This window comes from Capra hircus, chromosome 23 (genome assembly GCF_001704415.2).
Source record: "Capra hircus breed San Clemente chromosome 23, ASM170441v1, whole genome shotgun sequence".
Lineage (NCBI taxonomy): Eukaryota > Metazoa > Chordata > Mammalia > Artiodactyla > Bovidae > Capra > Capra hircus.
The window spans coordinates 22667613-22680311 of record NC_030830.1 but is presented as its reverse complement, the minus strand read 5'-3'; the positions used below and the strand labels follow the sequence as shown (position 1 = coordinate 22680311).

Here is a 12699-nt window from a genome sequence, read left to right as displayed (position 1 = left end):
TCCAAGCTGAGAGAGGGGCTGATGGGCTGAGGGAAGGGCAGCTCTCTGCTTGCCAGGCTCTCTGCTGGGCTTTGTGGGGCAGGGTGCCTCTCAGTGTGGAAACACTCTGCTCCTGTTGCCCACTCCTCTTCCATCTCTGGTGGGATGGTGGTGGAGTGTGATGGCTGGTAGCCCTGGAAACTCCTTTTTCTCAGACTCAGAGGAGAATTTTAAGCGTAGGAAGCCAGGAAATAAATGTGTGTGTGTTGTGGGAGGCACTGGTCACAGCCCCTGACCCTCCTCCTCAGTCAGTATTCCCACCACTCACCCTGCTCTCCTTCCCTCTCCAGGCTCTCTGGTCTGGAAGAACTGGGTGCCTGCTAACACCGCTCCTTAACCCTTCGCCTGAACCCCCCACGCATCTCTGTTACTGAGGCCTCCTCTCCTGGTTTCCCCCATCACCCCATTACCTTGCTTCTCTAATCCTCGTCTCCCTGTGCCTCCCAGTTCTTGCCTCAGTGGATTCCACAAATACAACTGGGTGACCAGCACTCAGATCAAGAAACAGGGTGTTCTTAGCACCCCAGAATTTCCCCACAATGCCCCTTCTTGGTCCCTATTCCCCCAAGAGTGCCACATTTCTGACTTGCCCCTCTACTGATTGACAGTTAACATGGTCTAGACTCAAACATCACATAAACAGAATGTTTCAGCAAGTTCTTCTTTGTGTCTGACTCCTTTTGCTCCACCCTATATTAGTGAGACCCATTCGTGTTATTGCATATAGTTATACTTTGTTCTTATTGCTTTATTTTATTCCACTGTGTGAACAAACCACGTGTTACTTAATCCATTCTACTCGTGTGAGACATGTGGGTAGTTCCCAGTCTGCGGCTATTATGAGAAGTACTGTTGTGGTGGGTAGACCCCTCAGAGTAGAGCTGCCAGGTCGTAGGGTTTGAACACAGCTCTAGTGGATTTGGGTGGCTGTGCCAAATGGTTTTCCAATGGGCTTGTTCCATGCAGCCCTGCCAGGATCTACACATGGCCTGCTCCCTGGCCGACAGCTGCCCCAGCTGCTGTTTCTAACCAACTTTCAGCCCCAGACACTGTCCGTGGTCCTAGCCCTGACCTTGGTCCTGTCCTTGGTTCCAGCCCTGTGCTAGCCCTGGGCTTGACTTGAACTATGTAAATTGACTAAATATCTATATAGTCAATAAATATTTTTTTGAGCACTTACTATGTGCCAGATGTAAGGCTATAGCAGCCAAAACAAAAGAAAAAACCAGGTGCTATGTCTGCCTCCATGGACCTTACAGTTTAGCGGGCAAGGCTGAGTGTGAGCAAGAAAGTAATAAAATAATCCCACAAATAAATATGTGAGTATAAATTATTATAAATGCTGCAAATGGGAGTTACATGATCCTGTAATATCACATGATAGGGAAGCTGACCTGTACAGGAAAGGTTTCCTGAGGAAGAGATGTGGGGTTGAGACCTGAATGATGAGGAAGCCAAGAGAAAAAGGAAGAACATTCCATAGAGGGAACCACAGATACAAAGGTCTGGGGCTGGGAAGAATGTGGGGGACATAAAGCCAGTGGGACTGGAGTGGAGAGAGGGAGGGAAGTCTTATGAGGGATGAGGTGGGAGAGGTCAGCAGGGGCCAGATGGTGCAGGACTGTCTGTCAGTATTTGAAGACTATTCAGAGGGAAACCACTGAAAAGTTTTTTGAGGGAGAGGGACATTCTATTTGCCTTTGCAAGATTTTTAAGAAGCAAGAATAGAAGCAGAGGAACCGGGTAGGAGGCAATCACAGTTATTAAGCAAAAGGTAGATAGTAGCTTAGACTGTAATGATGCTTAGAGGGAGAAACATAAGTAAATTAAAGAGACATTTACAATAAAATATGGGTTGATATGATGAAATATGGTGGTGTTGAATGAGCTGTTGGCTTTCTGGCTTGTGAAGCTGAGTAACTATGTGACCGTGAACTGCGGTAGAGAACACTGAGAAGGGATGGGTACAGGAGGGATGAACGTTGAGTTGTTTTAGATGTGTTGAATCTGAGGTGCCCAAGAGGAGATGCCAAATAGGATAGCTATATTGCTTGGAGTTAAGAGGAGATAGTTTATACTTTGGTGTACAGTTTGGAAATTAAACTCTTGGATCTGGATGAAGGTACCTGAGTGGATGACTACCCCAAGTAGGTCTCAGCTCTGGCTACACACTGCAATCCCCTGGAGAGCTGTTAAAAGTACTAAAGAAAGTTCGGTGCTTCAGTCCCTCTAGCCACATTTTAAGTGTTAAGAGCCAGTGATCTCTCCCATCTACCTTATCACCAACACAGATATAGAATGCTCTAAAATGGAAGACGTGGTCATCAGTGTCCAGTGATTTTGAGAGAGATCAAGGTGAAGACAAACGTCTTTTAGATTTTGTGACACAGATCATTGGGAGACCTTCAGTTCAGTCACTCAGTCGTGTCCGACTACTTGCAACCCCATGGACCGTAGCCTGCCAGGCTCCTCCGTCCATGGGATTTTCCAGGCAAGAATACTGGAGTGGGTTGCCATTTCCTTCTCCAAGGGATCTTCCTGACCCGAACCCAAGTCTCCCTCATTATGGGCAGACGCTTTACCATCTGAGTCACCAGGGAAGCTGGGAGACCTTAGGGAGGGCTATTTGGTAGACTGAAAGAAGGTGAAGTCAGATGGGAGCTGGTTGAGAAATGCATGGGATATGTGAGATAGAAACAACAAATCCAGATAAATCTTTTGACAACTATGGCCATGAAGTAGAGAAGAGAAATATGTGGTGGCTGGAGGGAGTGTGAGGTTGGGGAATTTTTTTAAGGTATATTTTTGTATATTAAGTATATTTTGTGCATATAGTGAAATGCAGATAAGTGTGTAGCTCAATTAATTTTTGATTATACATACTTTTGTTTAACCACCCAGTTAAAGGTGCAAAATATTTCTAGTAATTCTATCTTCTATTCAGTTCAGTTCATGAACCTCATATGAATAGCATTATTTACAATGTTTTTTTTGTGTCTTGTTTCTTTTGCTTAGCATTAGGTGTGTCAAATTTTGTCCATGTTGCTGTGTGTAACAAGGTGGGGCCGGCGGGGTGGGGGGGTGGTTTGGGGGGAGTTTGTTTCTTTACTTTTTGGCTACACTGCCCAGCTTGCAAACCTCCCCCTACCTGGCCCTGGCAGTGAAAACACTGAGTCCTGAGCACTGGATCACCCAGCAAGTCCCAGGAGGGTGTTTTTTCATTGCTGGAGAGTATCCCATTGTATGACTATGCCCCAATTTATTTATCCATTCTGCTATTAATGGACACTTGAGGTGCTTCCAGTTCAGGCTCATATGAAAAGAATCCCATGAACATTCTTGTACTCGTCTTTTAGAGGATACATGCAGTCATGTCTTTTGGAGGATACGTCCAGTCGTTTCTGTTGGGTATTTACCAAGAAGTGTAATTGCCAAGTTATAGGTTGTATGCCTTAGTAGCAACTGCCTATCAGTTTTCCAAAGTGGCTGCACTAATTTCTGCCCCTACTTGCAATAAATGAGAATTCCAGTAGCCTCACATTCTTGTCAATATTGAGCATCAACAGCCCTTTTAGTTTTAGCCATTCTGGTGGATATTTGATGGCATCCTCTTGCGGTTTTAATTTTCATTTCCCTGATTACTAGTTTTGTTCTACACATGCATATGTTTATTTTTCATCTATTTATTGGAACTTTGGATATATTCTTTGCTAGAGAGACTTTTTTTTTTGCAAATTAAAAAAAAAAAACTGGTTGCCTGCCTTTTGTTTGTTTTTGTTCTGAAGGAATTCTTTAGATTTTTAATCCCCTCTCTCAACTCTCAAGCACTGTCTCCCAATCTCCCCACCATATATAATACCTATATATGTAGTCTGACATTTCCCACATGTTTTCTCCCACTCTGTAGCTTGCCTTCTTTTGCTCTTCATTGTATCTTTTTTTATAATTATATCTATTTTTGGCAGTGCTGGGTCTTCGTTGCTGTGTGGGCTTTCCTCTGGTTGCAGCACGTGGGGGCTACTCTCCAGTTGTGGCGTGTGGGTTTCTCACTTCGGTAGCTTCTCTTGTTGGAGAACACAGGCTCCAGGGCACGGGCTCAGTAGTTGTGGTGCAGGGGCTTAGTTGCCCTGAGGCATGTGGGATCTTCCTGGACCAGGGCGCGAAGTCAGGTCTCCTGCATTGGCAGGTGGATTCTTTATTACTGAGCCACCAGGGAAGCCCTGAGCGGTGTCCTTTGATGACCAGAAGTTATCGATTTAATGTGGTCCAAGATGCTGAAGCTGAGACTCCCATACTTTGGCCACCTGATGAGAAGAGCTGACTCATTGGAAAAGACCCTGATGCTGGGAAAGATTGAGGGCAGGAGGAGAAGGGGATGACACAGGATGAGATGGTTGGATGGTATCACCGACTCGATGGACATGGGTTTGGGTGGACCCCAGGTGTTGGTGATGGACAGGGAGGCCTGGCATGCTGCAGTTCATGGGGTCACAAAGAGTCGGACATGACTGAGCAACTGAACTGAACTGAATGTATCAGTATCTTTTTTTGTGGTTTAGTTTTGTGTGAAATTTTTTATGGTAAATTTTGTGGTTAGGTTTTAAGAAATCTTTGTTTATTTCATGGTCATAAAGATTTTCTCCTATAGTTTTTTCCTCTAAGACATTTTGTGAAAGGTATTGCTTTACCTTTCACGATTAGATCTATATACTCATTCCAAATTAATTTCTGTATGTGGACATAGGGTAGAGATAGATTTTTCCCATGTGGATCTTCAACTGATCCAGGACCATTTATCACAATTTATTCTCCTTTTAATTGTAGGGGGCCTCTTTTTCATTAATCAGGTGACCACATATGTGTGGGTCTGTTTCTGTTCTGTGCTCTATGCTTGCACCCTCATAATAAATTTTGATATTTGGTAATGTAAGTCCTGAGGAAGAGGATTAAAAAAAAAAAAAGAAAACAGAAGCTTTTTGAGCTTATATGAAAAGATGATGGGAAGAATCTAGTTGAGTGAGGGGCTAAATGAAAGAAGGAGAGGATAATCTACACCTTAAAGTTTCTAAAAAGATACTAGGAGCTGGGATCCAGTTGCTTATGGAAGGATTAGTCTTTTATATTCATCTGCTGACCCATTCAACAAAAATGTGTTGGATAGGGAATTCCCCCGTGGTTCAGTGTTAGGACTCTGCACTTTCACTGCTGAGGGCTTGGGTTCAATCCCTGATCGGGGAATTAAAATCCCATAAATTGTGCAGAATGGCCACCAAAAAAAAAAACAACCTGTGTTGTATAGTGCTCATCCCATGTGCCAGGTACAAGCATGCAGCAATACCAGGACAGACGGAGTCCCTGTTCTTGTGGAATTCACGTTCTGGTAGTGGGGGAAAGATAACAAAGAAGTGGCACACAAACAGATGATTCAGGCAGCAGTAATGGCATGAAGAACATAAGCAGGACACTGTGATGAAGTGTGATGAAAGACTGCTCCAACCGGGCACCAAGGAAGACCTCTGGGAGTCGACGACATGTGAGTTAAGATTTGAACAGGAAGGAGCCAACCTCTAAGAGCTGAGTGAAGAGCACCCCAGACAGAGAAAACATGTAGTGCAAAGGCCCTTAGGCTAATGGAAGCTTGTAGCGTCTGTGGAACAAACAAAAAAGACCAGTGTGGATGGAACAGTAAAAAAATAAACAAAATAAGGAGTGGAGGAGCAGGGTGACCAAATGACATAAGAAAGCAAGGTAGAGACAGATCTGCCCAGGGAGGGTGTGTGATAGGATCAAGCTGAATGTGGATTTTTGCCAATATGTGAGTCGGGTGGATGAGCTGTGGGTGGTGGGACTGTGGGCGTGTGTGTTGGGGAAGGGGACATTCATCTTGTCTGCTCTGTGAGTCTGCTCTCATATGTGCCCTCTTTCCCCACAGCCTCCGGAAAGATGCCCACCCAATGTTCCCTAACCTCCAACCTGGCCCTTCTGATGCTGCTGGGCACTGTCACAGCAGGCCCTTTCTCTCCACGTTCCAACGTGACACTCCCAGCCCCACGGCCCCCTCCCCAGCCGGGGGGCCGTACAGTGCAGCCAGAAGGGGGAGGCCCTTCTTCTCGGCTCTACGAGCACACCGTGGAAGGAGGGGAGAAGCAGGTGGTGTTCACCCACCGCATTAACCTGCCCCCTTCAGCTGGCTGTGGCTGTCCCCCAGGCACTGAGCCCCCTGTCCCTGCTTCAGAGGTGCAGGCCCTGAGGGTCCGATTGGAGATCCTGGAGGAGCTGGTGAAGGGGCTCAAGGAACAGTGCACTGGGGGGTGTTGTCCTCCGGCTGCCCAGGCTGGCACAGGTGAGCCGAAGATCACAGGGAGGAGCACGGAAAAGAAGGGAAGTGGTTAGGATTGGGTGGGCATCACTAGAGGACCTTGGTGTGAATTAGAAAAAGGCACCCGCCTCCTCTTTGCAGGTGGTGAGTGCAGCCCAGGGCACGGCTCTGAGAGAGGAGCCCTGTGACTAGATGTCAGCCCTCCCCAGCGAATGTTAGGGCCCTGGGTGATAAGTTGCAGCTGGAAACTGAGATGGCCTTAGGAAATGAGGCTTCCCTGATGGAGAAGCTAACTCAGGGCAGCACTACACAAGCTCAGCCTCTCCTCCCTAGAGAGATTGAGACCCAACTCTCACTCCTACTCCAGGCCAGACCGACATTCGAAGCCTCTGCAGTCTCCATGGCGTGTTTGACCTGAGCCGCTGTGCCTGCTCCTGCGAGCCAGGCTGGGGTGGGCCCACCTGCTCGGATCCCGCAGGTGCGGAGGGACCCCCCTCCTCACCACCCTCTGCCCCCGGTTCCTGCCCGGATGACTGCAATGATCAGGGTCGCTGCGTCCGTGGTCGCTGCGTGTGCTTCCCTGGCTACACCGGGCCCAGTTGTAGCTGGCCCTCCTGCCCCGGGGACTGCCACGGCCGCGGGCGCTGCGTGCAGGGCGTGTGCGTGTGCCGCTCGGGCTTCTCCGGGGACGACTGCAGTGTGCGCTCCTGCCCTCGCGGCTGCAGCCAAAGGGGACGCTGCGAGGACGGGCGCTGCGTGTGCAATCCAGGCTACAGTGGCGAGGACTGTGGGGTGAGGAGCTGCCCCCGAGACTGTAGCCAGAGAGGACGCTGCGAGAATGGGCGCTGCGTGTGCAACCCCGGTTACACTGGCGACGACTGTGGGGTGAGGAGCTGTCCCCGAGGCTGCAGCCAGAAGGGGCGCTGCGAGGACGGGCGCTGCGTCTGTGACCCGGGCTACGCTGGTGACGACTGCGGCTCGCGGACCTGCCCGTGGGACTGTGGCGAGGGCGGGCGCTGTGTGGACGGCCGCTGCGTGTGCTGGCCCGGGTACGCGGGCGAGGACTGCAGCACGCGGACCTGTCCCCGCGACTGTCGGGGCCGAGGGCGTTGCGAGGATGGCGAATGCATCTGCGATCCCGGGTACAGTGGGGACGACTGCGGCGTGCGCAGCTGCCCGGGCGACTGCAACCAAAGGGGCCGCTGCGAGGACGGCCGCTGCGTGTGCTGGCCCGGGTACTCGGGGCCCGACTGCGGCGCGCGCGCCTGCCCGCGCGACTGTCGGGGCCGTGGGCGCTGCGAGAACGGCGTATGCGTGTGCCACGCGGGCTACAGTGGCGAGGACTGCGGCGTGCGCAGCTGTCCCGGGGACTGTCGCGGCCGGGGCCGTTGCGAGAGTGGCCGCTGCGTGTGTTGGCCCGGGTACACAGGCCGGGACTGCGGTACGCGCGCCTGCCCTGGCGACTGTCGCGGGCGCGGGCGCTGCGTAGACGGCCGCTGCGTGTGCAACCCGGGCTTCGCAGGAGATGACTGCGGGAGCCGTCGGTGTCCCGGGGACTGTCGCGGTCGCGGCCGCTGCGAAGATGGCGTGTGCTCGTGCGACTTGGGCTACGAGGGCGAAGACTGCGGCACGCGCAGCTGCCCCAGGGGTTGCCAAGGCCGCGGCCAGTGCCTGGAGGGGCGCTGCGTGTGCGACGACGGCTACGAGGGTGAGGACTGCGGCGTGAGACGGTGCCCGCGCGACTGCAACCAGCGGGGCGTGTGCCAGGACGGTGTGTGCACCTGTTGGGAGGGCTTCGCGGGCGAGGACTGCGGCCTCCGTGTCTGCCCCTCCAACTGTCACCGGCGCGGCCGCTGCGAGAACGGGCGCTGCGTGTGCGACTCCGGCTACACAGGCCCCTCCTGCGCCACCCGCACCTGCCCGGCCGACTGCCGGGGCCGTGGTCGCTGTGTGCAGGGCGTGTGCGTGTGCCACGTGGGCTACAGCGGCGAGGACTGTGGGCAGGAAGAGCCTCCTGCCAGCGCCTGCCCCGGGGGCTGCGGGCCACGGGAACTGTGCCGCGCAGGCCAGTGTGTCTGCGTCGAGGGCTTCCGGGGCCCCGACTGCGCCATCCAGACGTGCCCCGGGGACTGCCGCGGCCGGGGAGAGTGTCATGAGGGCAGCTGCGTCTGCCAAGACGGCTATGCAGGGGAAGACTGCGGGGAAGGTGAGCGGACAGCCTTCCTCAGTGTGCTGGGTCCGGGGCTGGAAAACTGGAGCCCCATGAGAAAGCCTGAGTCTGAGGCGGAGGAGGCCCCAGACTTGGAGGCAGGGTGATGGGGGTGGTCATATATTGGGGTGGGCGGTGGGGCAGTCAGAGAAGCCAGAGGGCCAGGGTCCACCAGGGCTGCAGAACCACAGCAGGTGGGGGGCCATGCCTGTAGGCAGGACCTGCTGTAAGATCTCTGATGAGCAGATCCAGGGGCCCTCTTCAGGTATTTTTCGGGAGATTTTGGTGCCTGGAGATGGAGGGCAGTGAAGGAAACCCAAGGCTTGTTCAGGCCACTGCTGGCTTTTCCTCACCATTCCTCTCTCCCCCCAGAGAAGACTGGGAACTTGGCTGGATCTCTTAATGTGACCCTGAGTAGGAAGAGCCTGTGAGAGTGGGGGTAGGGGTGGGGAGCTGCCTTGGGCTAAGCAGCTTCTCATATCCCACTCTCCTGGGCAGAGGTGCCGGCCATCGAGGGCATGAGGATGCACCTGCTGGAGGAGACAACAGTTCGGACAGAGTGGACCCGGGCTCCCGGCAATGTGGATGCCTATGAAATCCAGTTCATCCCAACGGTGAGAGCCAAGCTCCAAGTGGGGGCCGAGTGAGTGGGGCTGGCGGTGGGGGTGCTCACCTCAAAAGGAGTTCCAGGTAATCAGTGGTTGAGTCCAGGTAGCCGGTTCCTGAAGCTGTGCTAAAGACCTTCTCTTCTGCCCACACTGTGTGCAGAAGGCCTTTGCATCATCAGCCCACTGCTGCTGGAACTCCTCTGGTAACCTTGAGCTCAGTACTTCCTAGGGCTGCCTGCTGACTCCATTTTTTCTGAAGTCACTTCTTTCTGTTGTTGCTGAATCCAAAATTGCCCCATTCATACATCCATTCAGTGGCCCCAGCTGGGCCTTCACCAGCATTGGAGTTTTTTCCTTTCCCTTCATCTTACACCATGCACTTTCAGATATTTGGAGACATCAGCCATCACATTGGGCTTGCCTGGTGGCTCAATGGTAAAGAAAACGCCTGCCAATGCAGGAGATGCGGGTTTCATGTCTGAGTCAGGAAGATCCCTTGGAGAAGGGCATGGCAACCCACTCCAGAATTCTGGCCTGGAAAATTCCATGGACAGAAGAGCCTGGCAGGCTATGGTCCATGAGGTTGCAAAGAGTCGGACACCACTGAAGCAAATGAACACACCATCACATCACCATTCATTCCCTCCAGGCCAAACCCACTGGTTTCTTCTCCCCATTTCCTTGAGGCTTTGTTCTCTGAATCCTTCACTTCTTGGTTTTCTTCCTCTAATGCCTCCTGCTTTTTGCATGTGCCTCTTCCCCCCAGTTACAGGGGCAGAATGGAGTCCAGTCTCTCACCTGGCTGACTCTGGATATCCGGCTACTTTTCTCAGAGTTGACATATATGAACTTGTGGTCACAGAAACTGTCAGTTATTTTGATCATATTTGATTTTTAAAGTAACTTTTTATTATAAAAGTCGTATAGGTTCAGTGTAGAGACTTTAGAAGATATAAACAAGGAAAAAAGAATGAAGGAAGGAAAAAAGAAGACATTCAACTACATACCCCCTTTTAAACCTAAATATAAGCCTTTGTATTTGGCTCTGTTCAGTGTTATTTTTTGGTTTGGGCCAAGCTGTCTAGGCTGTTGCAATAATTTTGAGTCTGTGAACTAGTTCCTAGCCTCCATGTCATCAGTGCATTGCAAAGCCTCCTTTTTCTATCTCCTTCCAACTCACTCTTAAAATATTTGGGGGCACCCTGAGGACAAAGTTTGTGGCCTCTCATTAGCGATCTCCCTTCATGCAGATTGAATTTTTATGATGTGTTTGGTCTTCTAGTTGCAAATCATCTGACATTTCTCCTATTCAAATATGTTTTCCTGCATCATTCCACAAATGCCATAGGTGGATAGGCCATGTTACTTACTCTAATCTCTACCCAGTCAGGACTCTGGAAAAATAAATAAGTTCCAGGGCTTAAACTTAGGAAGCCTCTAGGACAGAAGGGATAGCTCTGAGGTGCTGGTTGTCATCCCCACCCCAACTGGCCTAGTCATTCTAAGTCTCCTTATCAATATTATCACCTCAAACCCAGGCCCCTATCATGTTTTATCTCTCCTTACCCTCTGGTAGAAGCAGAGGCAGAAATCCCTACTTTGCTGCACAACCAAGGGAGCCTGGATTTTTTTCTTCCATTAAAATTTTTTTTTTCAGTTATAAAAATAATTTAATCACAAGACAAGAATTTGGCGACTAGGGAAAAAAAACAAATAATTCTTGGCTGTTTCACACTGAAACAAGTACTGTTAACATTTTAAAGTGTTTCTCCCACTCTCTTCTGCGTGTATGTTATTTACATAGTTCCAATCTTGAGAGGGTAGGACTTTTAAGAGGAATTTTCCTAAGAGACTTTAGGGAAAGAATTGAAATAAACATTTGAGCTAGAATGAGCTTAAAGGGCAACAGCATCTCCTGCTCTTAGTAAATATGACCTCATCCTTGGTGTTCTCCAGAGGCACAATCTCCCAGGAGGAGTCCTGGGCTTTCTCCCTCTTCGTGGGGCCAGGGGGGATCCAACTAGCCTGTGTCCAGCTTGGCCATACTCTCAGCTCATCTGCTTTGCACTGGGTATGGGCCTCCATCACATTTTAGGTTCTCCCTGAGCCTGGGTGTGGAAAATGCTCCCGTAAAATTGGTCCCCAGACACCTCCCTTGGACTCCACATCAGCCTGTGCCGCTGGCCCGCTGACTATGTTTTCTACGCTTTTTTGTGGCTGGCCTCTGGGCTTGTGCCTCTTGCCTTTGGCCAGCACTCTCTATCCATTTCTGTTGGCACAGAGTGCATTCAGTAGCTGGCTATCCCTCTGGCCACTGCCATCTTCCTAGAAGCCTCTCTCTCTACCTTATCCTTTTCCCTTTTCCAGAAACACTTTTCTCTCAAAGCTCAAACTCTGCTATTCCTGGCCAAGGGACACACCTAGTTATTGGAGTGATTTTCAGAACACAGAAGAGGAACATTCCTCTTTTCCCTGCATACGTGGCACAGCTACGCTCAGTGGTTCTAAGAGTGTGCTTCCTGGACCTGCAGCCTTAGCATCAGCTGGAGCATTAGCCATGCAAACTGTCAGACTCTGCCCCCCAATCTGCTGAATGAGAAGCTGTAGGGGAAGAGCCCAGTAACCTGCATCATAACATACCCCCAGGTGATTCTCACGTACCCCAAGTCCAAGGACCACTGCTCTTTTGTCCAAGGAATGCTGCTGTTTTGCAAAAGGCAAGATCTTCTATGAATGTGAGACAAAGCTTGAAGAAACTGAGGGAGGTGAACCCCTGAACAGAAAGACATGCAGGTGTTTCCAGTTTGAATGTATTCCACAGACTGGAAACTGGGGCTATGTCACATTTTCACTGGGACACAGGAACTTGCAGCCTCAGAAAAGTTTGTGTTCGGGTCTGGTCTGAAAAAGAGGATGAGGGTGAGGTGAGCTCCAGGGGCCAGCCAAAGTGGAGCCCTCCACCTGGGGCCATGAGGTTAATATCGAGAATAGAGTTAGAAACTTGCCAAGCACATCAGTGAAGCAGCCAAACCATCATGAAGGGGCCGAATCAGCTGCTAGCCTCTGGTTAGAGAGCCAGCCTCAGACCAGACAGGTGGTGCTGAGAGATGTGGGTTAGACTGAGAGTACAACTTCTCAGGGGATTGTTCCCAGATGGATCTCAAAGTGTCTAAAAGGTTCATGTAGGTGACCTGAAGGGAGAAGGTGAACCCTGGGGATGGGCTGTCTCCCTGGGACTAGACATCATCAGGAAGCACTCAAGGGGTGTGTGTGTGTGTTGGTGGTGGTGGGTTGGGGGAGTAAAGGGAGAGGGAGAGAAGGTTTGGGGAAGGATAAAGCCCTCATAGGTCTTGAGTAGACACCCATCCAAGGCCTCCCAGGCCGGGATATTCTAGGGCAGTGAGTAAGAGAGGGATGAAGATCCTGCATGCCCAGAAAACCTTTTCAGCCAAGAAAACTCTAACAAAGCTTCACTTCATCCTCAACCCAGAAGTCTCTACGTGGCCTTTCATCTGGTTTTATAC

General features: G+C 50.8%; 1 protein-coding gene across 8 annotated transcripts in view; it reads left to right on the top strand.

Annotated features, from left to right (window-relative positions):
- The window catches only part of TNXB (tenascin XB), a 61565-nt gene that overhangs the window by 8366 nt on the left and 40500 nt on the right, over window positions 1-12699 (top strand). For all 8 annotated transcript variants that reach the window (XM_018038908.1, XM_018038911.1, XM_018038910.1 and 5 more), the window contains exons 2-4: window positions 5972-6382; window positions 6726-8564; window positions 9066-9181. In XM_018038908.1, the coding sequence (XP_017894397.1) occupies window positions 5983-6382; window positions 6726-8564; window positions 9066-9181 (2355 nt within the window). In that variant the 5' untranslated portion in view covers window positions 5972-5982. The remainder of the gene's footprint in view (window positions 1-5971; window positions 6383-6725; window positions 8565-9065; window positions 9182-12699) is intronic.